We start from the raw sequence: 24,169 nt of genomic DNA, 5'->3' as shown, positions 1-24,169 counted from the left end.
CATTTTCACATTTGCAGTGTTTTTGTCTTTCATTATATCTTTCGCTGCCTTTCCTTTTCTCTGCCTCTTTGGCAGGCTTGTACACTTTTCCACTGACACACATGCTTTTTCCATAATAGAGATTGATGCGGTCTCCTGTGTCACTATAGTCAGGCAACTGAATGGGTGAGATAATGAGTGCCACTGTTGGATTGTTCACTCCATTGAGCCCCATTTAGAAGACATTCCCAGTTCCTGTTAAACCACCCACTTCCCAGTGCTCTCCCCATATACCAGTGTCATCCCAATGGCTAAAATGTTTTCAATTTATTGATGGAATATAGAGTCTTATCACCGAAACTGTGCCTAGAGTAGAGAGGAGACAGATATTCAACATTAACTATGGAGATTTTCTGTCACCTGGGTCAATTTTGAATATCTAGTAGCAATAATTCAGGATGACTAGACTTGTGTTATAATTTTAAAGATGTTTCACCACTCATCCATAAAACTGATGAAGCCCTTCTGAACGGATGAAACCCCACTGATTGGTTAAATGTCTCCCATCCTTCAAATGCATTATAGACTCACTAAAAACATTCCAATTTGAAACCGGTAGCACATGGTACTTTTTTACAACAGCATGAGCTGGAGGAGGGACGGGAATATTTCCCAGATTCTCATCTCCTGCTGGTGTGATTAAGAGTTGTCATGTGTGTACATGTGTCTGGCAAACACAATTGTGGCAGTGTGTACTTGTGGCATTTCTGTGATTAATATACACTCACACTCGATATCCAGGAACATGCTCTTCTGGTGCCCTCCAATTCTGCTGACAGCTTCGCAGTCGAAACGACCCCAATCAGACAAACTGACTCCCACGATGGTCAGCATGGACTCACCATGATGCCCACGCACCTCCACACGATCATCTGGACTCTTAAAAAACAAACCATTTAAATTAGCTGTACATTTAACTGAGCTCCAACACTGAATATTAACTACAAATGGTATGTCATATTACTTTAATGGTCTACTACTACTACTACCAGTAGCCCAAAGAAAGTTAGATTAATGGGTTTCAGTGGCTAAGTACGAACCCAGGAAAGGTGTTCTCAGAGAATTGTCCAGGATCTAAAATTAGGCTCCTCGGCAGGATTTTGTGTCAAAGAGAATGCGGCTAGGACGTTTGTGAATCCTTTACAGTTGTCTGTATTTTTGCATATATTTGACCTAAAATGTGATCAGATCTTCACCTATGATTTAGAAGTATAAAGACCTAAAAGTCCTAAAACTTGATAAACACAAATTAAGTATTTGGATGCAATATACAGTATATATACAAAATAATGTCCTCAAGAGTATGAGTTGATTTAAACAGTTTTTGATTGAATTCAGGTGTTTCAATCAAGGGGATGGCGCTCAGCCATGAGTTTCGTAGGCATTACCATGTATTAAGAACATAAACTCTAGGAATTGGGAATTGGTAGCTCAGTGGTTGGAGTGGTGGACTACTGATAGGTAGGTTGTGAGTTTGAATCTCTCGACCACCAACCTGGGACCACTGCTGGGCCTCAGTTGTATAAATGCAAGTTGCTCTGGGCAAGGGTGTCTGCCAAATTCTGTAAATTTAAATATTATTCTCCTTAGACAGAAATCCTGTGTAACATCTAAGGAAAACATGCCACTCATCCCAATCATGAAGCATGGGGGTGGCAGTATCATGGTTTGGGGCTGATTTACTGTACTGCCTCTGGTCCAGGACGAATTACCATGCACCTATGAGTTTTGGATTCTACCAGCAAATTCTACAGGGGAATGTTTGAGTATCAGTCCATGAACTGAAGACAAACTCAAAGTGGGCAACAACAAGCCTACAAGGCAACAAGCCTAAAGACGCATTTAAATCTATAAGTAAATGGTTAAAACAGAAAAAAAAATAAGTCCATTAGATATTTTGTTGAAGGACCTAAAATTTGTTGAAGGACCTAAAATAGTCCGCAGAATGAAACCAACCATTATCACTAAAATAAAGTAGTTTTGTATGGAGGAATAGGGCCTGTTGTGCAGGACTGATCATCAGCTACTGTACCAGAAATGTTTGGTTGAAATAAATGCTGCTCACGGGGGACACACCAGTTACTGAAAGCAAAGGTTCACATACTTTTTCAATGATATTTAATATTGGATCATTTTGTTTAATAAATAAATGCAAAGACTATAATGTTTTTGTTTGTTTAATTGGGTTCTCTTCATTTAGTTTTAGGACTAAAAAAAATGTGGGATCTGCAAAATTTTGCAGAAATACAAAAAAACGTAAAGGGTTCACAAATGGCCCTGTAAATCATCGGACATTAGTGTTTCACATACCTAAAAGTGATTTTTCTAAGCTACATGGGGTAAGAACATGACCCTATTTAATAATTAATTAAATTTTAAGGTCAAGTCAAAAAGTCTTATATTAAGTCTTATTAGTAATTTAAGATGTGAAAATGTCCTTCAGAACTTCTAAATTTGCAATACAGTTCTTTCATAGGTCAAAACAGTATAGTACAAAAGATCACTATAGTAATCCAGGTTACTTCACTCACAGAAATTTCTAATATCACAGAGAACCTACACTGTCACCTTTTTAAGCATGTATTTAGGGTTATACTGGCGATACAACTTGGACATTGTGATGCTGAAGTGATTCAAAAATGGCATTTAGGCACTATCAAATACTATAAAATGCAAAATTGTTCAATGCATGTTTAGGCAATGAATACTAGAATTGGGAAGATGGCAGTACATCTCAACCTTAATACAGTAGTATCTTCAGTAATTCTGCTCCTCCTAACTACAGTATTTCTACACTGTGAATTCTGTTATGTTACAATGAGTAACTGGAGTTGCTTCTTCTGTGCTACACATCCATCCTTGATTACTCTTTACCTTTCCCATCAGGCAGGCGATTTAAATTGCTTGCTGAGCAGTCACTGCTAGATTAAGCATAGGGGCAGGGTCTTTCATAAAGCTCCTGTCAAAGATCTACAGACTGCTTCACTGAAGAGCAACTCCATTTACCTCCATTGTTGCTGCCTAACAACTCTGCCTTTATGGTATTCTAATGCTCTTTGACAGCTTTTCTTCTTTTCATGTTTCCGGACTGGGCGTCTCTGTTGAATTAACTATTGTGTGGCATGCATTTTTATTCAGTGCAGGCACAGAACATGGAGGAAGAAACTGAACTTTATCTCACAAAAGCACCATGCAGCACTGGTAGCTTCATAAGGGCATTCCAGTTTTTGAGCTCTAACAAGTTTGACCATGGTTGATGAATTTCAAATACTGAAGCTCACACAACAGACGATGAATGAATGAGTGCATCAATCAATTGCCATGCTTCATCAACAAACTGACAAAATTTGTGGAACATTGGACAGCTATATTTGAATATGCACAGATGCTGGTTGGGTACACAGCAAACAGGTTCTGATGCAATGAATACATCATGATTACTCATGTTTGTATTTAGTATATTTATTAGGGCAATTTTTTTGATGGTCTCTCAGGTCTCACCATAGGAACACATCATGTTACAGTGCTTATTCAAAACTAATTACTGCTTACCAAATGCCAGATCCTGCACTAACTGTACCTGTCTAGAGTTGTACCTTTTGTCCATAGGAGAAGCTCTGTCCATCGCTGGCTCTCTTCCAAGAGATCTCAGGCAGGGGTTCACCCTCAGCTTTACAGGAGATCATAGCAGCACTGCCCTCCACTGCTGTTACATTCCTTAGCTTAGTAATGTGTGGTTGAACTACAAGCGGAGTAAAAAACAGACAACCCATAATGAATAGTGAAAAACAAGTTATTTACACAAAAATAGCCATCAATATGTAATAGAAAAATTATGCACGATACTACTAAAATATAAAAGGAATGCAGGCACCATGCATACTTGAATATACCTGCACACACAAACACAATTACTTGTGCTTATATAATATATTTATTGTGATAATTTGCTTCTTTGTGTGGGATCGATAACTGATACAGTAACTCGTTCCTGTTTGACATGAAATGGTGTAAAAGAGTCAGTAAATACTGGATACATTAAAGCTTTTGTCCCACAGGTCACATGTTTATATCATAAAACAATGAGACAGATTTATATCTTTGACCCCTGACAGCTTCACTACATACGAAACAGTCCCAGTGAGCAATTCAGTGTTTAATATGTCTCCAAAATTAATTACACTAGCAAAGCAATCCTGCTGTTGAGATTACAAAGATAAATAACTGAAACTGTGTATGTTTGCAACTCAGACACGGTTCATTAGTGTGCACAACTAATTACATGATGAAAAATAAATGTCTGAATCAATAGTTTCCTGCAGTACTAAATAGAAAGAAAACTATAACTAGAGAAAAGCTCTTTGGGGGAATGGGGTCTTATAATAAAGCTCATGTGCTCAATTGATGCTTGTACAGTATATTTCAGAATAGTGCATTGAGAAGAAGAACATTGTCTAGAAAAATCAAACCTAAGACTTTGACATAGTAATAATCTTATTAGTATGAAAAGTGAGACAGCTGTAGAGACATATGATAAGTACTACATTTCCCATCATCCTTTGCTTCCCATGCAATAACTAGGCATCACTGAAATGAACTCTCTGAAGAATGCCCTTTCCTTGCACATTGAAAGGATTCTGATGACTACAGAATAAATCTCCATACATTTACATGAGCTGACAAGGTGCTATCTGAATAATCTAAGAAGATGCTGGCAGCTTCATGAAAATCTAAATTGAAATTCTAGGCCATAAAGAGTGTGTCACCCATTTTCTTAAATTATTTTATAAACCTGTTTATGGAAGGAGAACTGGAGGGCCAAACGTGGGAGGCTGATGACAAAAAGAAAAAAATCCCTGTCTCATTCCTCAGCAGAATACTCTATAACTTATATATATACTCTGGACCCAGTCATACTTTTTTTATTTTACCTGCATTGTGTATACACATAAAGTACAGTATAGACAAGTTTTATACTATACATTTAAGTACACAATTTGATGTACATCTATGTGCACCATAATCTCTATTATAGCCTAATTTGAACATACATCTATTAACTGCTAAAAATGAAAGTATGCACTCAGTGACATAGTTTCATTGTAGCCTGAGGTTATAACTTCAAAAGTTACACCAACCCCATAAATTCTCTTTAATAAAATGTGTGATTCTTTTTAACAGTGAACAGCACACTGCTATGCGCAGAGGAAGAATAAAACCCCAAATCTATAAATCCATTTTGTTTCCTTTATTATTTTTTACCAAGATTTTTTCATGTATAATTACAGGATATTATACTGAACATAGAAAATTCACAGTAATGCAACATGTAAATAGAGTTCTTTTTATGTCAGCCAGTGTAGACTGGCTGTGTAGTAGACTTTCCTCAGGCAGAAGAATGCCGTCAAACATATTAACATAATATTTACCATAGATGTTTACCATAAATATACTAGTACATTGTTGTTTGTTGTATTCAGATATCACCGCTTCTGAAGGCATTACTTATTTGTCACTACAATGTGTTTTTTTTTATATTTGCTACTGTATATCAGAATTCAAAAAGCAGAACTTGCACTTATATTTACCTCAATTGGCTAAGCAGAACACAGCAAGCATATACTGTACCAGTATATAAAACAGAAATACAAGACATAGATTAATTGAGCCATGACTTAACTGTTACCACAATTATTTTTCTCATTTATCTATGGTTTAAGTATGACTAAATTAGAAGAAATAATAAGTATATAAGTAAGTAAGTAAATATGTAAGTAAGTAAATACAAAAAAAAAGATCTACTTGAAATAACTTGAGAGATTATACTAATATATTGCTAAATCAAGAGTAAGTGTTTCATTGTATAGGGTAGCAGACCCATGTTTCCTGTACATATGACAATATACTCTTGAATCATTATAAAAATAACTCCCTTAGCAGATTCACAAGTTATGTAAGTGGGGAAAAATAGAAAGCTCACCGAATACTTTGAGGAAAATCTCCTGCTGCACATCACCGGCTTTGTTGGAGGCCTTACAGGTGTAGGAACCACCATCGTCCTGCTTAATGTTGCGAATAGTGAGTGTGGTACCGCGGGCTCGCATTACATACTGCTCCGACTCCTGGAGTTCAACCCCCTTCCTACCAGACATAGCAAACATGGCAAACACGTCTCAGCCTCAGAAACATTACTGCTCAAAATGCAAAAGCACAAACAATAACAAAACAGAAAAGAAATAGAAAGCTGCAACAAAACTATGTTCGAAAATATCTCAGTTTTATTTAGCCATTTCTCTGAATATTAGAATAGTAAACATATAACTTAAGCTCTATAGATAAAGGTGTGCAAGGGGCAAGCGAGCGATTTAATGTTTCTTGAACAAGAGTAAGAGTTTATATTGAAGTAATGCTGGATGTGGATTAAGTGGAAATGAAATCTGTTTAAAACTGATGAGCATATGTGGCAACAAAATTAAGAAGAGGAATCATACATGCAGAAAGTCATACATAATAGACACGTTGGTCATGTGTGGTAACTGTGCTGCTACAGGACTAGATGATACTGCATTGTAAGTGGTATGATATATAACTGCCTGGCCAAAAAAGAGGACACCACCTAGATATAACTAAGCAACCAAAAGATGATACTCTGTTTCAGGAGGGGTCAAATTATTGGCCTGCATCAAGCAACAACTAAGGAGGTTGCCAAAACTACTAAAATTGAGTTAAGAACTCCAATCGAATCCAACACCTTAGTAAAATCTAGAGGGACATCATCCTTGAGGAAGAAATGTGGTCTTGAGTGAATCTTGAATGATCATGAATGGAGATCACAAACTTTTGGTTAAAATTAAATATTAATAATAGTAGAACTCACAGCTATGTTTAATTATGGAAGCAAAAACATAAATACATGCATAATGCAAAGGGACTGGGACTAAACAGCATTGTAGAGTTAAGAAAAAACTTATCAATGAGGCTAATCCAATAAAAAGGCTTCAATTTGCTAGGGACCAAAAAGAGCTATGGAAAAATGGCAGGTGTTCTGATGAGTCCCGATTTGCCCCGCTTTAGAGTGATGGGTGCATCAGGATAAGAATAATAATTATAATGCCTAGTGCCTACCATACAAGCCTGTGGGGCAGTGTTATGATCTGGGGCTGCATCAGTTGGTCAGGTCTCAGTTCAATAACATTATGTGCCCAAAAAATGAGGTCAGATGACTACCTGAATATACTGGTATTTCCATCAGTGGATTTTTTCCCCCTGATGGCACGGGCACATCACAAGTTGAAAATGCCAGGATTGATTTGCCTCATATGTAAAGGAGTGGTTCAGAGAACATGAAAAATCATTTTCACAAAACGGCCGGCCACCAGAGTCCAGCCTTTAACCATAATGAGAATCTTTGGGATGTGCTGGGGAAGTCTTTCCATAACAGCCCAACTCTCTCATCATCAATACAAAACAGTGGTGAGAAATTAATGCAACTCTGGTCAAAAATTAATGTTATGACTCTGCATGAGACAGCAAATGCATGTGGTAATCAAAGCAACCAAATATCCAAATATTCAAATGTGTGATTTTTTTTAAATGAAAAGAATGAAAAGTAAAACAAGCAACTCAAACTGCATAACAAAAACTAATTGCTCCCTCTTTAACCAATTCCCAATTATAAAGTAGAATAAATAAATTAATGCAACTAGAAATACAATTAAAGTGCACGTTTCAGCAAGCGTACTTTAATTGGCAGTGCTGTCTCAGTGTTTCCTTTAGCTTTTGGTTAGACTCATTCATAAAAGGTCAGCAAGTGCCAGTTCTTGGCACCAATCCTACTCTTCTCCTTCTCTTGCCAATCTCAGTAGACGTAATTACAGTGATTGAGGGCCTGTAATCAACATGTTGGGTCGCCTGTCACTCAAAACCCACACATTAGAGGTGAAAAGTGTCCACTCAAAATCAAAATGTGTCATTATGGAACTTTCCTCTGACTCCTCAATTCTTTCCCCAGATGTCCTGTGGTGCTATTGTATTGCAAAAAAAAAAAAGTTTTACAGCACAAAACCTTTTAGTGGAAATCCATCTGTTTCATACTGGGTTGTAGGAACAGTGTATTTGAGATAAACAATGATTCGTAACATAGGACAGACTTATCTATATAACAGAATAAGAGAAAATGTAATCAAAAGAAAGGAAACAAATGTTTTCCTTAAGTAACATTTCTGTTTTTGGGACACAAACCTAATTCTATGATGGGTTGTCCTGCACATCAGCATGGATTATTGTTTGTTATAAATACAAAACCAATTTCATAATTAAAAGGATGTTGGTTGAAATAACTAGGTGTGTGTCAGGATGCAGTGACTTTTACCTGTGCCAAGTAACATCAGGTTCAGGAGAGCCATAAGCCCGGCAGGTGAATGTCACAGATTCACCATAGTCAGCTGTTGCATTGAAGGACTGCTGTGGCACAGACAACACTGGAGGAACTGTTGGGGAAAGCATCCAATTTGCTATTAAATGAAAGCTATTTCTGTTATTCCTGAAAAAAGTACTTACTACTTTGACTGTATGATTTTTACAAACATCATTTTCTTGTAACTGTACAGTGTCCTAGAAATGAAAAGAATTTATAAATACAATATTACTGTTGTTACGTTATTATAAAGAACTGTGGCCTTCTATCTTTATATAAATATATTTCCTAACAATTCAGCACTGAATTCATGCCCAGAAACACATGTAAAATAGCTGCATATTCCATGCATGCATTATCAGCCTTGACGTGACTGCACTTTAAAATAACACTGATAGAATAAATAAACAAAAGCACTTTCTGGCTCTAAATCAATATGCCCTATCCAGTTCAGTTTATTATATTGTGAAAGGCTTAGGAGGAGAACAAGAAGTCAAGGCATTGGTCATCCAGCTGACCTAAGACAATCTACATTGATATTCTGATAAATTAGCTACATGTTCAATTATTCACAGTGCTCTATGACCACATTCACACACTTCAATGCTTGCTTAACATATTGTAACTATTTTATAATCCATGATCTTATTATTTATTAAAGGTAAGACATACACTATGTGGCCAAAAATAATGGACACCTGACCAATCTCATCCATACGTGCTTGTTGAACATCCGATTAAAGATTTAGTTCTTCTTATAACAGCCTCCACTCTTCTGTGGACTCTTCTGGTTTTCACTAGATTCTTGAGTGTGGCTATGAGGATTTGCACTCATTCAGCCATATGGGAGCATTGATGTTGGGTGAGGAGGTCGGTTGTGCAGCTATTATTCCTAAATCATGCCAAATGTATTCAGTTAGGTAAAGCACAGGGCTCTGTGTGGGTAACTCAGGTAACTTTGTAACAACAGTTTGGGGAGGAACCACATATGGGTCAGGGTTTCCTTATACCTTTGGCCGCATATGCTATGCGGTCTTTTTACATTTACACCATATGCCCTTATCCAGAGCAGCTTACATTTTATCTCATTTTATGTACAACTGCACAATTGTGGGTTAATGGCCTTGCTCATTGGCCCAGCAGTGACGCCTTGCTGGTTCAGGGATTTGAACTTAAACCTTGTGACAAGTAGTCCAACTGCTTAAACACTAGGCCATAACATACCCCTCTTGATATTTGTGCAAGGGACAAAATGCAAAGTATAACAACCATATAACTGTAAAATGAGTTTACAATTTTTTTTCAATTTGTGTTTGTGGAGGTTTTCTTAGCAAAGCAGAATTTTCAGCTTATTCTGTTATTTGACAATATACATACTTATCTGCTTTGTTTCCTTACTCCAGCTGTTTTGAGTTGACAAATGGATGGGACTCTGCCATTTAAAATGGGTGTCATTTTGAATTATGCTCCATTTAAGACATAACATAATTTAATGGAGTATGAGCTAGGGTAAAAAGATTAAATTAAGGGGATGTTTTATTCATGGTCAGTTTCAGGCTGGCTTGGCAGCATATTTGATCAACTAAAACATCTCTCTCCTCCTCTATTAGACACCAGAAATGCACACACTATTTGTTAAACAGAACACACATAATGGGTCATTCTTTAGAAATCCCCAAACTACTGACGGTCTAGTTCGAATTAATTCACCGATCTTCCTCCACTTATTATGAGATAGAGAATGCAATCATTAGGTGATATATGATTGTGGGGGAGACGTTTAGAAGGAAATTGTAGGAGGTAGGCTACAGGATGATAAGAAGAATTTCTGTGACGAGGGCCCTTTGAAAAAGCAGAGATCGCAGATTAGCTGACGGCAATGGAGTCTGTGATGGGGCCGTCACCATTGTAGCTGAGTTCAATTATTCCTCTTATAATCAAATCTGTCTTCTCAGGAGAGCAAACACTGCACGCTCTGGTTCTGGATGCTCTGGTTCTGTGCTTGTACACTGTTTATGTCAATCCACTTCAGTACTAATAGAATACTTCACTAAATGTAAATCATGCAGTCGATATTCACACACACACACACACACACACAGACACACACACACACACACACACATTTAGATGTCTTATAATATTTTAGCGAATTTGCAAAATACTATGTAGTACAGGGTGGGGTCACTAGTTTACATTAACAAAAATATATCAGCAGACAGAAAACATATGACACTGTTGACAAGGGAATCACAGCACAAAGAAAGAAGGTGACGGAACAAGTAACTGTAACTATAAAAATCGATTTAAATTCACTATAATTTAAAAAATATCATACATAGTAAATCAGTAGTATTTGTACAGGAATAATAATACTCAAGCCTTTCAGTTAGAGACCTTGGCTACACACTGGTGGCTTTGTCTGCCTGCCTGTTCTTTTGGGTTTATGGTTTTTGAAAATGTTGGCATTTGTGATACCATTAAAATATAATGATATTAAAAGTCACTGTAAGCTACCAAGGAGACACAATACAGTCAATTAAATCATTGATTATTGCTTTAGTAAGAATGTAAAATCTGTAAGTGAACTCTAACATTATGATGAAAATGTCACTGCACCGCACACACATTTCTTAAAGATAGTGAGAGGAGCTGATTTAATTGGATATCCTCTTGACACGTCTGAACACACCCGAATTCATCGGCTGCCATAATTTTGGTGTTTAAAAATAGAAACTTTACTGTTATAAATGGGTTTTTTTTTGTATTTCACATCATGGAGATATGTTAGGAAAACACAGCCTTTGTTTGTTGAGACAGTAAGAATATAAGTAGAACTATTTAGAAAGTCTAAAGTCAACTAACTTATCTGGACTTAAATATTGAGTGAGAATTCTTAATCATTTGAAATGTGAATAAAACACAGCCTGCACTGGGTTGGGTCTGGACTGCAACCAAGTCCAACCAGAATATCACTGACTTTCTTGCCAATCGATAGCCCTTTTCCAAAGGCTATAATCTAATTGAACTCATTTCCAGATGAAGGGACCCAACTGGAACAGCATTGCTAATATGAGACATAATTGGGCATAAAGACATCAAACCAGGCCAGTGAAGCATCTGGCTGAAGCTTAAAACACTCTGCAAGGCTGTTCATTCAGCACCGATGAGCTTTACATAAATACAGGTTTTACAGTTCTGTGTCTTTGTTAAATATAAAAAAAATAATAATTTGACATAAATTTAAAAAAGACAAAAAGATGTAATACCTTTTGTGTTTTTGTTTGATGTCTCAAACTGATTCAGCCTGAATAGCAGACATGCTAATACGTTTATATGGAGTGCGCTGGTGGCTGTGTGCGTGGTTGATTCATTTGTTTTAGGTTAGCCTCTGATGTGTGTTGTCATGTCTGCCAGATTATCGGCCATGCCTCATTGAGCAACCTTATTAGATCAGTGGGAGAGATTTCAGCAGGGTGCTATAGAGACTCTGGCCTATGTTCACCCTCATCACATCAGACATAAAATATCATGGTTAATCTCTCCATATCATCGCTGCTCATCTTCATCCAAACCTCCAGTTTCATTATCATGATGGCTAATAGCTAAGAGGTCATAGTCTTCTTTATAAGGTAATCTTAACAGTAGAAAGCAAAATCGGCACTGAGTAATGGCATTGATTTCAGGAGCATTGTGCACTGAATCAATCAACTAAAAGTAAAATTATATTCATAAAGTTTTTAAGCGATTTTAAAAAGTAATGGTACCGCTGCACACTATACAAATGAAGCAGGTTATGCCCATTGTTCAGAAAAATATTGAAAATAGTAGACATTCAGACAGACACTTTAACCTGGTATGAAATAAACTACAGTTTTGTCACTTTTCTTTTTTGCTTTAGTGCTCTAGGCACATCTGAAACTATTACTTTTGCTGATTCTCTTTCACCAGGCTTCAGCTTTCACTGAGCTTTCACTGCACAGCCATTATAGCACTTTGTCTGTGATGGAAAAACTTACCGTTGACAACCAGGATGATATCTCTGAAGTCAATCTCACCCCTGGCCTCCACTCGGGCTTCGCAGCGGTACACACCCTCATCTGCTTTAGTCACTCTCTGGACTTGTAGGTTGTTGTTCGGTAGGAGTTGAAACTCTATAAAGTAACCCGTGGCAAATTAATGAAAGAATCCTAATTAAAAGATCAAAAGAGTTATATATAAGTCGAGAAAGGCATTTGATTACACTACCATCAAGTCAACGGCACTATTTTGAACACCAGGGATAAAAGATTCCTTTAAACCCCTTCAGTTTTACGATCTATAAATAGTCTGCTTTGAATTTGGAAGCTGTCCTAATAGCAGAAATTAAAACTTGTCTTAAGTCTTGATTTCTGTCTTTTTTTATGTAATACATTACTTTTTCAACTTTGAAAAGTTAATTATGAAGCTGCAGAAATTCATTCATTCATTAATTTTCTACCGCTTATCCGAACTACCTCGGGTCACGGGGGAGCCTGTGCCTAACTCAGGCGCCATCGGGCATCAAGGCAGGATACACCCTGGACGGAGTGCCAACCCATCGCAGGGCACACAAACACTCTCATTCACTCACGCAATATACACACTACGGACAATTTTCCAGAGATGCCAATCAACCTACCATGCATGTCTTTGGACCGGGGGAGGAAACCGGAGTACTCGGAGGAAACCCCCGAGGCAGGGGGAGAACATGCAAACTCCACACACACGAGGCAGAAGCGGGAATCGAACCCCCAACCCTGGAGGTGTGAGGCGAACCACTAAGCTAACCACTAAGCCACCGTGCCCCCCGCTGCAGAAATTGCTTGTGCATAATATGTATTTTTGATTTTTTTTTTTTAGCTTTTGTACAAGGCACTAATTGCAAAACATTAAACAGTGACTCACTGTCAGTGTCCTCTGTGATCTCCATATTGTTGTAGTACCATGCAACCACAGGCACAGGGGAGCTGGTGACATCACACACCACCTCGGCCACATCGCCGTGCCGGAACTCCTGAGGTGAAGGCACCTCCCTGAATGTTAATTTTTCTGGGAAGAAAGGACAGCACAGACCACTACATTATGGCAATATGATATTATATGATATTTTAACAGAAAACTGCCTTTTTGGAAAGGATAACAAATGGTTAAATGTGTTGGGCTTGCTGGGGAATGTGTACTTGTACAAGGAGATACCCCATCCATATCATATTTTCTTTGTCCATAAAAAATTAAAGATGGATAGCTTGTCTTCAGGAGGATCTTTGGTGATCACTCACTACAAGTCACAAATGATGCAAAGGTAAAGAGAGTGAAAAGCTACAAATACTTTAGCGTGCACACCATGTGTATATGACCCAACCATGACCCTTACCACCATCTGCTTATCTAGGAAGAAGAAAGCCCTGAGTCTCTTCACTTCCTGTACAGCGTAAAATGTCCTACTTTCATCCTTACCACCTTTTACAGTCAGACAATAAAAAGCATCCTGACCAGCTGACCCACTGTTTGGTATGGCAACTGTCAGAGTACAAGACCCTAAAGCGGATGTGAAGAACAGCTGAGAAAATTATTGTAGTCTCTATTCCCACCAATGAGACCTTCTATCACAAGTGCTGCATGAGAAAGGCCACTAACATTATGGATGACCCTCACACCCCTCTCATGAAATGTTCACCCTGCTGCCACTGGCATATGGTATTGGTGAATCCGTGCCACCGCCACTAGACTCTTAACAGCTTCATCCCTGAAGAGGTCAGACTGCTAAACACATTTCTGACCCCTAACAAACCACCTGGATTAATCAAGACCCTTCCCTTCCCCTGGATGATCACATTTGTTTGTCACTGCAAAAGGTATAATTTGCACTTGTACATTTGTGTATGTATTGTACATTTTGCAACATTACTTTCCAATGTATACACGTTATACAAAGGCTTAACAATAAAACCTGCTTGAATTGACTTGATCCTATTTTAGGAACACTGGATGTGGTGTGAGAATGTGACCAGTAGCATACACATGGCACTAGCGTACGCATGACACTAGCATAGGCATGGCACTAGCTAATACATTTAATCTTAATGAAAGCAAGTTATCTTCTTCATATCTTAACAGTCCTTGGCTTTGATCCACATAAATAAATAAATAAATAAATAAATAAACAAACAAACGCAAAAGACATGCCTGCTTCTGCTCTTGGAACAGTTCCAGTGAAGATGACTGAGCCTAGTTAGCACTTTGTCTATGATTATTCACAGTTACACAAGTGAGAATTAGTTGAGATATTCCATTAAATCAGTTTTTCACACACTAACAAGTGGAGCACTCCGTTTGCGTGGGAAACCGTAGCACACAGCAGCTTCTCTCAGTCAGAAAAAAAATGCTTAAAGAGAATGAAAAACTTCATCAGTCCCACGTCAGCACATAAGCTCTGAGTATTGATCTGTGAATCATGCCTGTTTACACATTTCCTCTGCTCAAAATATATCTTCCTGAAGAGCTCTCAGTAAATGCCAAGCCTGCTACAAAATCAAAAGCACAGAAACGATATTGCACAATATTTCTGGAAGTTTCATAACAACCTATTCAATATGTACAGTAAAGAAGAATAAAATCACCTAAATAAAGAATCTTTAAGATCTTCTATGACTTTAGCATATTTAGCATATGTATTTTAAAATGCCACTAAATCAAACAGAATTTTTGTGTCTTAAACTTGATCTATTTCCACATTTATTCCATTATCCCCATTTTTTATTTCTCTTTACCTACATCTACTTTGATGCCATCAATTTTACATGAATGTAACCGGAATTCGAGCTGGATAACAGTCATCATTGCTTAAAGCATTTGTAGCCACTGAGAAAATGTCATTCTGCCATGGCTTCCATGTAATGGCTCTTCATTTCTGTCCCCATTTCTTCAGCATGTCATTTCTCTCCTCTTCTTTGTCTCTTTCTTCTTTTTGTTTCCTTTATACTTCCTCACTCTCTGCACTTGTCAGGTGCCTCAGCTGTCTCATCTCTGGAAGAATTAAATTTAGGTTTACACCAGTAGCTTTGTCAAACATCATCAAATGATATGCACCCTTTTGGGTCTGATTGGGAAACTGTTTTGTAAAAGCTTGGGATGTCATCTATTTGTTATGAACACAGCTTCTTCAATAGAAAGTTTTAAACGGTTGCATGTAATGGATAAAAGGCAACTTTTTAATATATATATTATATATACAAATTTATGTATGTGTAAAATATCACTGTGTATTTTCTAAGGTACCTATACAATGACTCAGCCATAACATTAAAACCACTGACAGGTGAAAAGAAAAAAGCTCTTCATTATCTTGTTACAATGGCACCTGTCAGTAAGTGAGATATATTAAGCAGCAAGTGAACAGTCAGTTCAGTCAGGACCACTTGAGTCAAAATAGAGAAAATTCTTTGACGTATATTTAAAATTTTTATTTGCAAGCTTATAAAATTACATTTGCCGGTATGGCTCTGTTCTGAATTCCCCATCCTTTTCATGAGCTCCATGAAAGCTAGTCAGGGAACAGCAGCAGCTTCATGGGGGGGACAATCTCCCATTTAACTGGGAAAGCAGCAAGACAAAATCCACTATTTAGAACAGAGCCTGCATCAGTGACAACAGAATGACACTGATTAAGTTAAACACAAAGTTTCAAGGAGGAGCTAAGGGAGGAGGTGGGTTGCAGCAATGCAGAGGAAACAGCCAAGCAGACAGACTGAAAAAAGCATTTAAATAGGGCGCCCTGTTTGAAAGGGACCAGTAGCGCGCTTAGGAATCACATCAGCTGATGGGCAGGGTTAGAAAATTGACATCAGCTGATAGCCGAGCTTGACTATGTGGCCTGCCTGAACTGACACTGAGACACTATAGGAAAAATAGGTACACGTAGGGATGTGAGCAACTTTTGATGGATGATGACTGGGTCAGAGCTTCTCCAAGACAGCTGGTTTTGTGATGTGTTCCTGCTACGCATTGTGGTTAGTACCTAAAAAAAGTAGTCTGAGGAAGGACAAGCGGTGAACCAATGAGAGGGTCATTGTACCTGAACAATGTTGGAGACTAAGTACATCTCTTAATGGCAATGTTATTACCTCTTTCAGCAGAATAATGCTCTCTGGCACACTTGTTAAGAACACAACAGTTAGATCAAGGTGTGGACCTGGCCTTCAATCCCTAAATCTAAATCCGTTACAATCTTTGGGATGTGCTGGACAAACACACCAGTGAAGGCCTCACCTCACAATATCTGCTGCAAACGTCTTCGTGACAGGTTCAGATCTTTAGAGGGCTTGTGGAGTCCATGCCTTGATGGGTCAGAGCTGATTTGGTGGCACCTAGCTAATATTAGGCCAATGGTTTTAATGTAATGGCTGATCAGACAATATTTTCATGCACCAAAGTGTACATTGTAAGTATATATTTTAATACCTAATTTATCAGATCCTATTTATTAATGAAAAGGGCCCACCAATGTGAAAATATATTATTATAAATATACTGGAAAGTATATTCTTAGAGCAGAATTCTTAGAGCAGTCTAAGACAGTGACATGGTAGTGGGTGTCATGGCACTATGTGAGTGTGTCACGGCTGAGTTTAGAATAGACCAACAACCAAAAATATCCAAGAGCCATAATTTGGTCAGAAAATGGTAGTGATAAAGGGCTAGAGGATGCCACAAGAATTATGCGTGGAGACAGCTAGATTTACAGCTATTCATACATAACTACAGACTTAGAGACAATTCAGACTGTTATCGAAATAATTAAAATGTGTCATGCTTAAATTGATATTTATTTTAATTTTCTCATTCATCTATCATCATGTCAGTGTTTTTGATTTTTTATTTATAAATTGTCTATTAGAAATACAGCAGAGAAAAAAAATACTATTATTGTTTAGGTCTGCATTACAATGCATGACTTAATTAGAATTGTTTTTGTTTGTTTTTGCAGCCTGTGTTTAAAGGTGGAATAAAAGCTATTGAATCCCCCACTTTTAAAAGCTCATAGCCAAGAACGATCTGACAAAGACAGAGGGATGAGCTGCATGCAGCCAACAGTACCTCACATTATTTGTAGAATCTAAATGGTGTGCCAACATTGCATCTTTGTATTCTATCTCTGAATGGATCTGAATGTATCTGTCCTCACTTAAACACTGATGTAACATTTAGATTTAAGTTAGTGGTAGGAGTGTCTTATTGGTACAAAAATGTTATATCAATATCAGTGGTTAAGAAACCCTTCTGTGGATTCTGCACAAGCATATATTTTGTATGTTATTACGCCAGTACCATGACAGTGTCATGCAGTGCGTAGCAACAGCTACAGTATAAAGTGTAAAGCTCTAAAATAACCTATACAATAAGTGGCAAAATGACCACGGAGTTAATGCCAGTGAAGTGGATCCAATGTTAACTGAATGGGGTACAAAATAATACCATTCACCGACCCCAGGTCTAAAGTTCTCCAGATATAAGACTGATATAAAAAGTCCATTTTAAAGACTTTCACATCTTTTGTCACTGTTGTAATAATAAATATATGTGCATCAGTTTATATGTGGCAAATGGTAAGAATAGAGGCGAGACCTCCAAATGTTAAGAACAGCCACAGGCAATAGATTTGTGAGAGTAAAGCTATCGTTTATCAGTGGATAAAATGTTTTCAGGGTGGCCTGGAGTCAAATGTGACCCAAATCCAAGGAGACCAGTGAATCATGGCTATATTAAAAAAAAAAAAAACATTAACAGTAACTGACATCTGGGAAATGGCTCATAAACCAAATTAGGTTTGTCATGAGCAAAATTTGTTCCAACGCTGCTAAATGAAATCCTGATTCTGAAACCCCACTCCTAGTTTCATCAGATTTATTAATACTGGTATTGGGTGTGTGGTGTTGATAATACGGATCAAGGCTTAAGGATGTCTGCGAGAAATTTGTAACTGTTTGTAGATATTTGTTCAAAGGTCATAATTCATTTAAAGAAGTAGAACAATCTATGAACTATCTATGATTATCTATGATCATCAGGCATATCATTAAATACATTTCTCCAGATGACTGCTTTTTGAAAATCAAATAAAACTGAAAAATCCTACTTCATGCCACCCACAAAACTGCGTAATGTAACAGATGAAGTGTGCATCATTTGGAGGGCATTACTTCGTACAAGCTTCAGTAATGATGTAGGCCACTTATTAATAAATGTGAAATCTGAGAACATTTTAATCAGACCCTGAGATCGTGACTTCTACACTTTTGCCATCATTGAAGCCACATAACCATCTTGTAAAACAACACCTAATAAATTTAGCATCAGCACAACCTGGGTATTTATGTGTTTTATATTTCTGTTGTCGCTAAAAGGAAATGTAGGGAAAGCTTTCTCACCAGGAAGTCTTGTACCTCAGAAGACCATTCTGCATGCAGAGAGTGTGTGACAGTATAAAAACATCCTTTTTTCTACAGAAGCCCATTCTGACATGTCACATAGCTCTTGCAGAATTTCTACTCACAGGATTTATCCAAGATTTAGCCTGGACTCTTATTAAGTTTCTCTTTAGCTTGGGCCAAGCTACCTGAAAACCTGACATGCTTCCCCTGCCAAGCAGTAATAGAGCTCATTAAGCACTGGAAGTAAAGGGTTTGGATCAGCTACATGTGTAGAATGTAAATATAAATAAGAAATGAACTAATAACATTTGTTACAGTACATGGTCTCTCCCAAAGAGTGAAAAATGATATAAAAGATGAGTACAAGGATCATAGAGTGAGTAAAATGAATATACTTATTTTTAGGTACAAATTTATTAGTATTTGCATGCTATTTCTCTGTGTTCTAGCAGTAGAATATTGTGTGTCTGTGTGTGTGCTTATATGAACTCACGGTAAATCTCCAGCACCACCGTGGCCTCCCTTGTCTGTCCCTGTGAGTCAGTGGCTTGGCAGCGGTAGATGCCTGCGTCCTCTATGTTGGCGTTGTAGAGGGTGAGTCTGGAGCGCACTCCCTCATTGTGCAGAGCAACACGAGGGGAAGGCACCATGCGCTCACCTTGAGGGTTATACCACTCCAGGCTGACGGGTTCTCCAATCACTGCATACACATACCCACATAATCACATACTTAGGAAAATGCTGTCCCATCCCATTGGTCATGTGACCAGATATCCATGTGCTGAGGTGAATGAAAATCCATATACATATATGTATAAAATGCATGAAATTTAAAAACCTAATGACCTGTAAGGTTTTGCTGCTTAATAACAAAAGAAACTGGGGATTTTTTATGAACCAAGCTCATAAGTCAGAGGTATCACAGTCTGGTAGCAGTGAAAAACCAAACCACACAGTAGATGATACCCTGCAGGAAATAATGAGGAGAGCCAACATATGGCACCAAGGTGTTCTCTGCTATTAATCTTGCTGTACTGGAAGGTCATAAAAAGCATCAGTGTGGGGCAGCACTTCCAGCTGAGGTATCAATCCAGGCAACCTACACAGAAGAGGGGTAGGGGGAGGCAATCTAAGCCCTCAGAGGACTCAGTGAGATCATCATGGCTCAGACAGGGAGGACACAGGGAGGTCTGCAGATAATTTTTTGCTTCCAAAATGACAGCTCTATAGTTATAGAAATGTTATCCAAAGTGTGGGAGGTGAGTTTTGTAGAGTGATAAAATCTGAAATAGTATACTGACTCTCAGCACAGCACTTGAAGTTGTTGAGGAGTTGGCTTTACAAACTTAAATGGCAAAACTAGCAAGGCTTTTGTTTGCGTTACGATGCTGAATTATTAGCTTAATAAAAGAAGCTTGTACTGCATTTTGCCTCTTGTCTCAAGATAACAATTTTTGTGCATGTTTTAGTGTGCACGGGAGCAGTGAGGAACATTTCCTAAAATGGATTTGAAGAGACAAAGATATAAAAAGAAGTCTGGTAGGATACACATGGCTGCTAATATACTGATTTTGATTATTTGTTCCACGACTTACTAAACCTGGCTAAAATAAGACACCACTATTGTGCCACATAGACATTAGCCATATATTATTGTGGGATAGAAAGCAGAGCATAGAAGACTTTTAAACAAGCTGCTAGTTGATGTGGAGTCATACTGAGTGTGTGCTGTGGATTGAGCTCTTAGGGTATAAGTATCAGAATGTTGCTTCTCAGTCACACTAAATGAATGCTATAGCGGCACCAAACTCAATTTGACAACGGGAAACCTCCTCAGCATACTTTAATAAGCCATGAACAACCGATTACACTCCACACTGTTACCCACAATGTTTCTGTATAAGATTGAACTCGTAGTACCGGCCATGAAAATTCCTACATGCTTAATGTCTGTTTAAACAAAACCAAACTGACGTGTATTGATAAAGATCTGTTTAAGATTAACCTATAACAGGTAGATTATATAAGACTATATTGCCTATAAAGTATCAATGCTTTTCTTCAGGTCACTCCTTAAGCTTATACAGTACCACCTCAGGAGGTTGACATGCATGTTTCAAGGGCATGTGGGCAGCTAGGATTCAGACATCCAGCCAGGTGAACTAATGAGTTGTCACAGGGAGGATGACCAGCAAGGGTCTGCATGCCTCACCCTGTTAGGGAACAACCAGAGCCTGGAGCTCAAAAAAGCCTCACAGCAGATTAGGGACACACACACAGATGCACTACACACACACACACACTTTACTGACCTCAGATCCCTTCTGCCCTAAGTTCCCCAGTGTTCATCCATACAGAATTAACACTGCCACTTGCAGACTGAATGCTCCCATAAAGAAGCTAAGAAAAATAATGTACCCCTAACATATATGCATATGATTACTAGTATTAAAAATAACACTCTATACAGTACCTTCACTTACACACATTTTTTTTCTATTCAGTTTTTGACACTTGACAATGCATGCCTCATAATTACTTTGTCCAATAACCTCAGGTCTTGCCTGCTGGTTAACATTTGCATATTTCTATTAATCAACTGAAGAATTGTGTGGAGCTGACCTGTACATGTGAAAAACTTTGACTCCCCGACGCTCAGCTCTACCTTCTTCAGAGAGATGGAGACCTGGAGAACACCTGACAGAGAGGGAGATAAGAGAACAGGTCATGAGAAATTCATCACACAGACAAAAGAGAGCTCTATGATCCTAGAAGAAAATCACACTAAGCCACTGGCAGCATGTAAAAATGCTGTATGTGAACCTAGAGAGATGAAAGGCAACTGATAAGGAGCAGTACATAAGATAGAAAACCCAATAAAAAAAGAGCAGACAAGAATAAGCAAGTGATGAAGTGATATGCTTTCTGTTTTTTTCTCTTGCTGTGTGTATCTTGCATCACTTCGTCATTTAAAGGGTTAAAGAGAGCAACCGAGTGGTAATCTGCTATAGCTGATAGCATCATGCTGTTTTAATAAAGAGAACCTGAGACCGAGAAATAGAACTTATGTGAGTATGTGTGCATGAAGAGGGTGTGGATAAGGTGTATGGGTTATAGAATATGGTACCCCTCATTACAGAGTGTGGGCTGCTCAGGTGTGTTGCTGTGCAGAAAAACGTCAAAGTCTGCATATGAAGCAGCTATATAATGTATGCATGGGCTGAAGTCATGAATCTGTGAGATGGTGTGTGCGAAGGAAATTCGAGTCTTTTAGCTCAGGAAAATGAAATAGAGAGAAAATTCCTGTAGTTTCAGATCGGCTAGTTCCTCCCATCAGAAAATGACTGACTAATGTTTGTATACATCTCCTTTGCACTAGGGCAGAGGCTGAAATGGATAAACATTTCTATACATCCTGTGCTTATATACTGTATACACAAGGATATAAACATGCACACACACACACACAGTGACTGCTATTCTTGGCAATCAATAGAATTTGACAAAATGATTAATTACAGCACCATCAGGCAAGAGGCAGTCATCTGGTTAGACATGTCTGAGGGTATGCATGAGAGCTGAAACCAATTTATAATTACAATCAGCAGTACTCAAACTGTACCCATTTATTGTACACTTTCTCATACTAAACACCACTCTACACCACTCTACACCTATCTAAAACATAGCTGTGCTCGGGAGGGACTGAATATAGTAGCTGTTATTAAGTGACGTTACTGTATAACTGTTATTACTATGTTGACAGCTTGAGTTCTCTAAGTACACCTTCGGGTCTTTTGTAGGTACTGTGTATAGGACACAGCCTCTAGTTATGATATCATTCTGGTGGTTTAAAACATATAGAATACAGCTGTTCAGTTTCTTTTACAGGAATAAACAGGATATAACATTTTGCAAGTTGCTGTCATGATTTTGTGGAAGAAGCATATGCAAGTGCTGATTTTCTTGTGCAAAATGTGCAACACAAATAACACAATAAATGGAACAAGAATAATAAACAGTAACAAAGATAAAAGCTTGACAAATGTCATGGTGGCTCAAGTGGGTTACTAATAAGAAGGTTTGGGTTCAAGCCCCAGCACTACCAAGCTGCCACTGTTGGGCACTTGAGCAAGGTCCTTAACCCTCACTGCTAATGGAGTACTGTATCATGGCTGACCCTGTGCTCTGACCCCAATCTCCAAAGTTGGGATATGCAAAGAAAGAAGTTCACTGTGCTGTAATGTAGGTGACAAAATAAAATATTCTATTCTATGCTATATTCAATATCATACACACAGGTAACAGGTAACAGAACCAGCGTGAGTAATCAGTGGACATGTTACCTGGTCATATGGTAATGCTGCAGAGCTGGATTTGGGATCATTATTACAGTTAAAGTTATAAACAAACGTTTATGGCAGTATGAAAAAATCTGCATGCCATTTATTTCTTTTAATGTATAATTCAAGATCAGAAATCAATGAAATTTAGAGAAATGTTAATCTCCGTCACTATAAAGGGCAAGACAGTGGGGATAGAGGACTCGTACAAGTTCCTAGAGGTACAACATAACAATAAACTGCAAATTACAATATGGAGGCCCTCTATAGAAAAGGACAGAGTAAGATGTTCTTTTAGAGGAGGCTCAGGTCCTTTAATGCATGTACTAGGCCATTATCTTCTTTTCTGTACTGTGCTGGGAGGCTGCATTGGAATTGGAGGTGCCAACAAACTGGGAAAGCTGGCGAGAAATGACAGCTTTGTGTTGAGGATAGAACTAGACAGTGTGGAGGCAGTTACTGAAATGAGGATGAGGAAGAAGATGAAAGCTATCATGGATAATCCTTCTCATTATCTCTGTCCTATCCAGCCACATGCCTTAAGACGTCTGGGGGCTCTTTCATACCATCAGTCATCAAATTATAAAATGTAACGGTACCCAGTATTATCTGTACCTCCCGACTCTCACAAATAAACACTAACATATGTACACGCACTGATTGTTTCTGTTTTATCATTATTATTTCAATTTTTTTTATTTTACACTCTTTCTTGATGCATACGTTTTTCTTTGATATTACTCCTCTTAATTGTGCTGTTGTGTCACCTCAAATTTCCCCACACGGGGGATGAATTAAGGTACATCTCATCTCATCTCATCTCATCTCATCTCATCTCATCTCATCTCATCTAACGTTTGCATGGACAAATGAGTGAAAGCTAATATAGAGCTGGCAGCAGAAAATGCATTAACTTAGAA

General features: G+C 38.0%; 1 protein-coding gene across 2 annotated transcripts in view; it reads right to left on the bottom strand.

Moving 5' to 3' along the window:
• Positions 1 to 24,169, bottom strand: part of ncam2 (neural cell adhesion molecule 2) — a 163,113-nt gene that overhangs the window by 23,836 nt on the left and 115,108 nt on the right. For both annotated transcript variants that reach the window (XM_060876299.1, XM_060876300.1), the window contains exons 2-9: positions 21,529 to 21,603; positions 19,400 to 19,606; positions 13,382 to 13,525; positions 12,475 to 12,609; positions 8,411 to 8,528; positions 6,020 to 6,180; positions 3,636 to 3,781; positions 768 to 918 (exon numbers count right to left, since the gene is read on the bottom strand). In XM_060876299.1, coding sequence (XP_060732282.1) covers positions 768 to 918; positions 3,636 to 3,781; positions 6,020 to 6,180; positions 8,411 to 8,528; positions 12,475 to 12,609; positions 13,382 to 13,525; positions 19,400 to 19,606; positions 21,529 to 21,603 — 1,137 coding nt within the window. The remainder of the gene's footprint in view (positions 1 to 767; positions 919 to 3,635; positions 3,782 to 6,019; positions 6,181 to 8,410; positions 8,529 to 12,474; positions 12,610 to 13,381; positions 13,526 to 19,399; positions 19,607 to 21,528; positions 21,604 to 24,169) is intronic.

This window comes from Tachysurus vachellii, chromosome 8, assembly GCF_030014155.1.
Source record: "Tachysurus vachellii isolate PV-2020 chromosome 8, HZAU_Pvac_v1, whole genome shotgun sequence".
Taxonomy (NCBI): domain Eukaryota; kingdom Metazoa; phylum Chordata; class Actinopteri; order Siluriformes; family Bagridae; genus Tachysurus; species Tachysurus vachellii.
Note: the sequence above shows the minus strand (reverse complement) of the source record. Positions and strands in the feature narration are given on the sequence as shown.